Source organism: Pangasianodon hypophthalmus, chromosome 23, assembly GCF_027358585.1.
Source record: "Pangasianodon hypophthalmus isolate fPanHyp1 chromosome 23, fPanHyp1.pri, whole genome shotgun sequence".
In the NCBI taxonomy this organism is placed as follows: Eukaryota; Metazoa; Chordata; class Actinopteri; order Siluriformes; family Pangasiidae; genus Pangasianodon; species Pangasianodon hypophthalmus.
In genome coordinates this window covers 4,414,300-4,424,177 of record NC_069732.1, presented here as the reverse complement: position 1 = coordinate 4,424,177, position 9,878 = coordinate 4,414,300, and the positions used below count along the sequence as shown (strand labels likewise).

The 9,878-nt window shown below is 38.4% G+C and overlaps 1 protein-coding gene across 3 annotated transcripts; it reads left to right on the top strand.

Moving 5' to 3' along the window:
- Positions 1–306: 306 nt before the first annotated feature.
- On the top strand, positions 307–9,796 carry trim35-13 (tripartite motif containing 35-13). 3 transcript variants are annotated; one of them, XM_026945935.3, is made up of 7 exons: positions 307–895; positions 4,465–5,015; positions 5,823–5,918; positions 6,186–6,416; positions 6,552–6,574; positions 6,693–6,811; positions 8,077–9,796. In XM_026945935.3, exons 2-7 carry the CDS (start codon positions 4,623–4,625, stop codon positions 8,613–8,615), a joined length of 1,401 nt encoding a protein of 466 aa, XP_026801736.1. In that variant the 5' UTR covers positions 307–895; positions 4,465–4,622; the 3' UTR covers positions 8,616–9,796. The 3 variants fall into 3 exon arrangements, with proteins under 3 accessions (XP_026801736.1, XP_053084289.1, XP_053084290.1); XM_053228314.1 differs by lacking the exon at positions 307–895 and adding an exon at positions 2,713–3,877; XM_053228315.1 differs by lacking the exon at positions 307–895 and having other exon boundaries at positions 3,889–5,015.
- Positions 9,797–9,878: the final 82 nt, after the last annotated feature.

Here is a 9,878-nt window from a genome sequence, read left to right as displayed (position 1 = left end):
ATCCATCAGGTCCCACAAATTCTTTGGTTTTCCAGCATTTTTTGTGTATTTGAACCCTTTCCAACAATGACTGTATGATTTTGAGATCCATCTTTTCACACTGAGGACAACTGAGGGACTCATATGCAACTATTACAGAAGGTTCAAACGCACACAGATGCTCCAGAAGGAAAAACCATGCATTAAGAGCCGGGGGGTGAAAACTTTTTGAATTTGAAGATCAGGGTAAATTTAACTTATTTTGTCTTCTGGGAAACATGTAACTATCTTTTGTAGCCTCTGAAGGGCAGTACTAAATGAAAAAATATGATATTTAGGCAAAATAAGAAAAATGTACACATCTCCATTCTGTTCAAAAGTTTTCACCCCCCGGACATTACATAATAACTCCAGGTCCAGATTTCAGACGGAGTTTGTGATGTCATGCGCCAGAGTCTCCTTGGACAGAAGATTCTTGTAACAGTATCTGCTGAGGTGGTACGTATATGTGAGCACAGAGAACATACAGTACTGTACATACTGAACAGACCAGACCACAAAAAGGCAGGAGGCATCAACGCTGGAGAAACACAGGGAGGACCATGGAGACGGAAATCTTTCTCCTAGAAGACGAACCGTGTTGCACGGCATGTGGAGAGGTCTTTAACGTCCCGCTGGTCCTCTGCTGCATCTCGTGCGGCTCTGGTTTTGCACACTGTGCCTGTCTCGGGTTTCTCAAACGTGTGCGTTCTGTCGAGAGGAAAAATCCTCTCTGCAAAAGTGCCAAGAACATGGTGTGAAGCTGACGCTCTTCTGCATCGGAGAAATGTGTCCAATATGTACAACATGCCACAAGTTGGGGATTCACAGGAATCACAGAGTCTACCTGCTGAGAGACACCATCGAGGACTGCAAGGTAGGAATAATTATTACACCACAGTGCTGTTGAATTCTTGATTCTGATTGGTCAGAAGGTGTTGATCCTATATTTTCTATAGCAGCGTCAGTAGTGCAGCTGCAAAGCACAGGTTTATATTAATGTTCTTGTTCTAATACAATTCATGTTGTTATTTTAAAAAAGGAAAATGTATAATCAGTGATGTTTAATGTTTAATCATGGTGAATTTTCTGTAAGGAGATATTTATTTAACATTTATGAAAGGAGTCTCCAGTGTCAGTGCTTTGTGCAAGTCAGTAAGTTTTCCTTCAAGGGAAAATCTTCAGAAAGGAGGAGATCATGATTTGTGGTTTCTTGGTAACATGACAAGCTGTGTTTTTTTTTGTCTTATTAACTTGAAAGAGAGAGAGAGAGAGAAAGAAAAAAGGAGAGGCTGGTGAGGGAACAACTGTTTTTATCTGCTGTAGTGTAAGTATAAGTGATGATACAATCTAACTTGTTTTGCAGATGTTCCACAACATTAAATGTAACTATAAACTGATTTAAAAAAAAAAGTATGACGTTGTAGTCTAATAAATAAAAAAAATTGCTATCATTGGCGAATTACTGTTTAAAAAAGGAATAAAACACATTGGGACCTGCTGTTATTGGAAAATAATCAACTTTAGGGTGGTAACAGTAACTCTGCTTCATCACACCACCCCATGGTTGATTATTTTACTATAACAGCAAGCCCCAACATTTTATTCCTTAACTATTGGATGACAAAGTGCGGGCCTACCGAAATATAACACCATGCAGGCTTCTAGTGTTTCAGATATTGTTATTGCTCATATGTTTTTACAAATAATTTCTATGCTATTCTACTAATATGCTATTGATCAAATAAAACTGTATCAAGCTGAACAGAAAAGAGAAGGAAAGCAAATGTTAACTGTACGACACGCTGCGGAGCTGAATGGATGTTTTGAGACATTTTTGTCACTCGCCAGAACTAGAACACCTTCCCCACATTTACCGTTTTTATTTTTAAACTGTTATAAACAGCAAGCGAAGCTGAAAGGGTCAAATATCTAGGCACTTGAGCTCGGCACAGGGTATGTCACGGTAACTCAATCCAACTCTACAGATGCTTACAGACGCTTCAGGTTTTACACAGTTCTGGCAAAACAGAGGCTGAAGGCACACGTCCAAGTTTGTGGACATATTTAGTACGGTGTCTCCGTGGTACGGAGCTAACTGGCTGAGGTGTCTCTGGAGTCAACTGGAATCCATCATGAACCATAAGAAAAAGCCCAGAGTTAAAGGTTCAGTGTGTATTCATAGACTTGTAATAATCACGAAATGTTAAAGATATCCTAGAAAACATTGTGATTTGCAATTCTGAAAAGCAACGGACCTTATTAGTTTCTTCGTTTCAGGCTTCTGTTTCTAGTTTTCTGGACTGGAAATAAGCCCCGCCCACCAGAGGACAGTTGCTCCTCCATCTCCCCTTGCTTTCTATAAAAAGTAACTCCTAAGGCTTTTGGCTTTGAAAGATGGGGTGAGGGGGTGGAGATTTGTCAGTGTGTTCACTGCAATTGCAATTCATCTCACAGCCAGCAGAGGGCCCTAAAAATGACAAACTGCACCTTTAACTGTTTATATCTATTATATACACAATATATAGATGCGTGTATAATATTATACATGTGTACTTTTTTAAATATAAGTAAAGCCTGCATCCAGCTGAGCATTTTTAAGTCCATAATAAATTTAGTCAGCAATCTCTTGTTTATATATATATATATATATATATATATATATATATATATATACACAGTCAGGTCCATAAATATTGGGACATCGACACAATTCTAACATTTTTGGCTCTATACGCCACCACAATGGATTTCAAATGAAACGAACAAGATGTGCTTTAACTGCAGACTGTCAGCTTTAATTTTTATGGGTATTTACATCCAAACCAGGTGAACGGTGTAGGAATTACAACAGTTTGCATATGTGCCTCCCACTTGTTAAGGGACAAAAGTAATGGGACAGAATAATAATCATATAAATATATATATATATATTTTAAAAAAAACAGTTCATTTTCATTATTGTAGCAAGCAAAACTAAGAAAATATGCCATATGGATTTTCAGTTTCAAAACTTGAATTTGGTTCTACATGCAGAATAAATTTAAGTTACCACCAAAATTTGCATTGAGGACATAGAACCACTCACATGCTTGTTGTGAAGAACAGAGAATACCTAACAGAATATGATCATGTGATTATACAGCTCTGATGCTGCAATGTTATGGAATTAGTGATTTTTAGTCTTTTTGTAATATTTGAAATTCTTCTCACATTATGGTATACAGGCATATATAGGAAAATGTCTGCTCAGGAGAAAAAAATGTGGTCTACCACATCCAACCAATCAGAACACAGCAACTCATGAGCTATATGTAGATTCAAAAGTGGAGGGAGGGATATTTCAAGGGTCCTCAAACTTTTTACACCAAAGACTCCTTTAACTTAAAAAAAGAAATTAAATTCCATGAACCCCTTCAGCACAGATTTATTTTATGGTCCTAATCCCAAACTATTCAAACATTAGCCTCATTATTTAAATGTATACAATAATATTTCGGCTATGTGTTTAGAGCCAAGTTGAACCTTCCATTGTAATTCACCTCACAGCCAGCAAGGGGCTCCAATAAAAAGAACTGTCTCTACCTCTAGCCTGTAAGTTCAACAAGGTTCTGTGGATTGGTTAAAGTTCTGTCTTTCAAACAGACTTCACATGTCACATATAACTCCATATAACTTGTATACACTGGAACTAAATGTTTCTTCAGGACCATGGTGCAAGACACAACAGTACAGGAGCACGGTACACAGGGCTAGAGTAAAATGAAAATGCACAACAGGACAAATAAAATTATATAAACAGATCTACACAAACCCTTCAAGTGCTTCCAAAGAACGCTTTCTGGTGGTAGAAATCAAGGTATGTGTTTTTGTTCTCGTAACTTTACTGATGCTAAAAATCATTGATGATACCTTTAATTCAATTCAAATTTTGTAATTTGTAATATTAGAAATAGTCACAGTGCAGCTTTACAGAAAACCCAAAGTAGAGTTTGATCACTAATGAACAAGACAGTGGTGAGGAAAGACTCCCTGAGACAACATGAGGAAGAAATCTTGAGAAAAAGGGAATTTCTTTTAGGTGACACTGGATAGTGGGACTCTTAATCATTATAATGCGTTCTTTAGGACACGGCTGTAGTGCTCAATATGAGAACTGGAATTTTGAAGCTTGTAGCTCATTAGTACTGCAGAACTTGGTTTAGTTTAAGAATCTTTCCTATTTGGTCCCACATATACAATCTATATTTATCCAAACCACTCTTCTCATCTTGTAATGCACTGGCTAATGTGCTGAATATAATCAGCTGCCATGTTACCTTAACACTCTTCGCACATGATCGTCCCACACGAAGTCAATAATCACCTTCGAGTAAATCCCTTCCTGCTACTTTGGTTTCACTCTGATGTTTACACACATCTCATTTGTATTATCCCCTTCTGAAGAGCCACTGAATATGTAGGTCTGAGTGACGAGAACATCAAGCGCCAAATCGGAAGTCCAAGTGCATAACTCATGAAGAGGTAGAGACCCTACGAGGGGTGGGTGGAGCACAGTAACCCTATATGAACCTCACCATTAAAGCTGGATTCTCAAAGACGCAATGACCACCAGGCGCTCTGCCATCGAAGATGACCTCTCCTGCCCAATATGCGGGAAGATTTTTCAAGAGCCTGTGGTGCTTTTCTGCAAACACAGATTCTGTAAACCCTGCCTGGAGAGCAGCTGGGGTGGTGGAGGAGCTTGTGAGTGTCCACTCTGCTGCCAGCCGTCGTCCATGGGGGAACTCATAGTTAGCACAATGCTCAAGAAGACCTGTGAAGGTTATCTGAAAGAACGGCGCAAGAGTAACCCCTTTGCGTGCAAGGAACATGGTGAATCTCTGACCTTATTCTGTCTGGAAGATCTACAGCCTACATGTGTTGAGTGCAAGGAATCAGGAAGCCACAAAGGGCATAGATTATACTCTTTGGAAGAGGCTTCGCAAGATTGTAAGGTATGTTTAGATGAAAGAACAAGTAAGAGCTTAGAAGGTATCATGATTCAAGGGTCTGTTAACAAGGTATTCCCGGTATTCCCTCTCAATTTATAATAAATATATCAATTGGGCTGGGAATGCAAATGCAACTCGGGTCTTTATCATTATGTCCTGTAGTGGAAATATACCTGCTTAAAACATATAATATATACACTAATAGAAATTCAATCATGTATCTATCTATGAGTTCCATGGTCTTTTTTAAAACCATATGTTCCACCGTTCTTCTTCAGATCAGCCAAGTGACAGATCTATTATCGCAAAGACTCAAATGACTTATTAATAACTAACGTATGAAGTGACATTATGAAAAACCATTAGGATATCAATGTAACATTTGGCTTGATTCAGTTACTCAGAAACCGATATCGTTGAGACTTCAACAGACTTTATCCTCTACTAAGAATATCCCTATATTTTTATTGGCCCTGGCAGGGAGCCTCCTGAAAAAGCTGAAACCGGATTCCCAGTGCTTTCTCAAGTGTTCGTCACTCTCCATACTAGCTGACAGCTCCTACCCTCTTTGACTTTATGACTTGGGTCAGGGAAATGCCGGGGCAGCAACGCCTGAGCTTGCATCACCATAGCCTTGTCTTCTTGCCTTACACAAATGCTATGACAGCTATGACATTCCCAAGCGAGGGGTGTACCTCATGCACCATTGGCCTTGAATATATAGAAATAAACATGCTCTGATGGCTAAAAATGATGTAAAGCTTCAAAGTCTTGAAATCTAAACCGGAATATTCTACCATTCTATTTCAGGCTGAATTGAAGACTGCTCTGAAGCCATTGCAGGACAAGCTGAAGTTCTTCAGGAATGTTAAATCCACATATGATCTATCAGCAGAGCACATCAAGGTACTTTCTTACTGTCTGAACCTTGTTGGCTAACGATGGACATTGGCTCTTTCCCCATTTACTTGTCATTTTTTCATTTTTAGCTCTCTGTGAGCTTTGCCTTTTATGGAGTTTTGTGGACATCACTAAATGTAAATCAGCTGTGCCATGTATACATTTGGTAATTTATGGGTGACTGACTTTTATCAGCATACGCACATGACTATTGTAAGGGAAATTGGTATTTCTTCAATTATAAAACATGGTGTGCTATTGTTGTTATTATAGAGACAGGCAGAACATGCAGAGAGGCAGATCAGAGATGAATTTGAAGTGCTGCACAAATTTCTTCAAGAAGAAGAAGCTGTCAAACTCTCTGAACTGAAGAAAGAGGAGGCGGAGAAGAGCGAGACCATAATGAAAAAGATTGATGAGATGGAAAACGAAATCGCATCCCTCACAAACACCATCAGGTATATCGAAAAGGAGATGAGCTCTCAGGATATCCCGTTCCTCCAGGTAAAATCCTTTATGTAGTCGACTGTGAACTTTTTATTTTATCCAGTGGCCATGTTAGAGATTTTTAACCCATCATTAATGGTGTTCATAAGACCACCATGGCAGATTTGGTAAGGTATTTTTATTCCTTTCTAGAATTACAAGGAAACCATAAAGAGGTATGTCGACCTTCAGGAGGTTCTCTCTCTCTCAACACTTCTCAAACTCTGAGATTCACATTACTGATATTCAACTCTCCAACATTCATCAAGTGATTTTTTTCACCGCTATGTGCAGAACTTGGCGGATACCTGAGGAACCACAGATGATATCAGGGTCTTTGGTTGACGTAGCCAAACATTTAGGCTCTTTAAAATTCAACGTCTGGGAGAAGATGAAGAATATCATCCAATATAGTAAGTATCTAGGGTATAAAGCAATTATGGTTATTGGTTTAGGCCTTGGATATTTTTATTTCGCATGACCTGAGAAGCTAGAATAGCTGACACTAATGAAAATGAATGAGCATAATTTACAGCAAGTCACACCTGTTTGAAATGTCCTTTTTAGTCAGTGAGTGACCATCAATCTGTGTGATTTATTAGTGTTTCCCAGATCACACAGGTTACATTATAAATGACGTGCTGTCTTGTCCAGTCTGGCTGCTTTTAAACAAACATGTCCTGAGCAATTTATCATAATGCAGGAAGACATATTTGTGTCAGACACATGGATCTGGCCCAAAATCCCACCCTGACCGACTTGCATATAAATCTTTACAATCAACATGTGATACTCTGCGACATCCAAGATTAACTTTCATGCTAATATCGCAGTCAACGCCCTTGTCCTCATCATATCATAGACGGCTAACTAGCTGATCATCTGACGTAACTTAGCACAACTGCCTCGCTTAGCTACACTGCATTCTGGGACTTTGAGTCCAGCATTTGCACTGATATCTCTGTTACTTCTACACTGGATTTTCCATTAATACGACGTTGCTGAAAAATGGTGTGTGAGAAAAGCAGAGCTTGTGCTTTTGTTTTTAGGAGCTAATAGCAAAACCAGACTGTTATCCCTTATGCTTGAGATCAGTGAAATATTTTCCCCTATTAAACACCATTGCAACTGTGCACGCAATACCAGTGTCTCCCTGAGACATCAGAGTGATGGACAACTGCTAACTTCTCATGGGAATGATAAAAATACAGCACCAACCAACAATCTAGCACTAGAATGTCCAGGCAATCCACAAATGGTGGAGTTTTTCTTTAAGGCTAAAAGTAGATCCTAATCTAATCATTTAGGACAGGCTCTTTTAACTCCAGTCCTTGAGGACTGCTCTACACTTTCAAGCTGGTTTAGATGTGACTGGGAGCAGGAAAAGCTCAAATCTCTGTAGGTCAGGGGCCTCCAGGACTGACTCCTAAAATTAGCATTACCATGCCTGGTTTTTGAGATGCCCAATTTACCAAGCGATGGTCTTAAACCTGCAACAACTTCAGGCTAGTCCAAAGATCTCACTAAGACTAAACTGCTAATAAGATTAAAATGGTAGTCCATGTTGCATTCAAGTTCTATTTGAAAGATTTTATGTCAAGATTTTGAAAATTAGCGAGGGTATTGCAACAATGGCCACTGCTAACTTTTTATTATTTTAAACATTTCACACGTGCAGCTCCTGTGATTCTGGACCCGAACACAGCAGCGAGCTGTTTCCAGCTGTCGGAGGACCTGACGACTCTTCAGTGCTGCTCCCAGATCTTCAAGCTCCCGGACAACCCGGAGCGCTTCGACGTCAGCGCCGAGATGCTGGGCGCCGAGGGCTTCTGCTCAGGCAAACACAGCTGGGACGTGGAAGTTAAAAACAACACCTACTGGGTGATCGGAGTAGCCAGCGAGTCGGTGAAGAGGAAGGGCAAGAACGTGTTGACGCCCGCAGAGGGGTTCTGGACTATTCGGTTGCGGAATGGTGAGTACAAGGCTTGCTCAGCACCGTGGTCGTCTCTCACCATGAGCAGGCAACCGGATGTGGTGAGGGTGGTCTTGGATATGGACAGGTCGAAGGTGATGTTCTATGACCCGAGAGAGAGGACACCACTCTACACTTTCACGGACATCATCTCTGCAAGAGTGTTTCCTTACTTCTGCAGTGCCTGCAAGGAATATCCACTCAAAGTTCTTCCAATGAATGTGTATGTTAAAGTGGAGCGCTAGACCTGAGCAAAAGCCTCCCTGACACACCCACACACACATCTGAACCCGATTTACATTACAGAGTGGAGTGGTAATTTATCGACATGGGAAAGTAACACAACTTCAAATCCATCCACTAGTTTACTAAGTTAGCTTCGAATGCAGTTACATTAAAGTGCAAAAGTTTGCACATCCTTAGTACAAAATGCAAAATAAAACACATTTATTGTAACTATAAAGATACTTAGTGTGTGTATTAGTGTTTTCCAGATGTTCCTCTACTGATGAGTCACAAAAACAGTCAGTGTAAGTTAAGACATTAGTTAAGAAAAAGATATTCCTTTCTTATTGTGATAAAAAATATTTTCCCCAAATTCAATTAAATTTTGGCTCTTTTAGATTTGAATTTGGATTGTTATCTTCTAAAAAGTCATGATCTTGTAATAAATGATAAATTGTAAAATACTTACAGATACATTTTCTTTTCCCCTATCCACACATTAAAGATCAATTAATTAAATCAAATTAAAAGATGGAGATTGTCATTTTTAAATGTGCTTCTAGACCAGAAATATGCACACATTTTCAATATTCCCATGCAACCAATCTAATCTAATCTAATTTCTTTTCGGCATCTGTTTACCTTTTTTTCCACCCCAGAAATAAGCTCCGCCCTCAGCTAAATCAGATCTGCCCAGATTTGCCACTTTTCCTCTAACGTGTAACTTATGAGGGCTTTTAAAATTTTTAATTGCAATTGCAGGAAGCAATGACTGAATATCAAATACTACATATCAAACATGTTAGAAATACTATTTTAATATGAATAATACTAATCTTGCTCAATATTTTATGTTTAATGCTGAAGTACTCTGGACGTCTGTAAATTAGGGGTGTTCAGTATGATTATAATATTGATATTGTTATAAATTATGTCACAATACATTTTTTTCTGAAATATTGTGGATACTTTTTATAACTCTCATTGGAAACAAGTGAATAAATGTTAAAAATTGCAAAGATTTTATATAGATTTTTTAAAATGTTCCCTTATTTTCAATGTTAAATTTTTAAAGGACATTAAATAACAGTATTTTTAAACTTTTTTTTTTTATTTTTTATTTTTTTTTATATTACATGTTTTGTAAATCCAACACCTATACATATCGTGATACATTGTAGAATATATCATCTTCAAGTATCGTGCAATATTTTTGTCATATCACCCACCTCTACTTTAAAAACATTTAAGTAATGAAAAAATGTTCATATTTATTATGTTTT

Excerpts from the sequence above, each read along its gene's own strand:
- trim35-13 (XM_026945935.3), top strand. The coding sequence starts at position 4,623 with ATGACCACCAGGCGCTCTGCCATCGAAGATGACCTCTCCTGCCCAATA. Across the intron at positions 5,919-6,185 it reads TATCAGCAGAGCACATCAAG|AGACAGGCAGAACATGCAGA; the intron begins GTACTTTCTTAC and ends TTGTTATTATAG. Across the intron at positions 6,417-6,551 it reads AGGATATCCCGTTCCTCCAG|AATTACAAGGAAACCATAAA; the intron begins GTAAAATCCTTT and ends ATTCCTTTCTAG.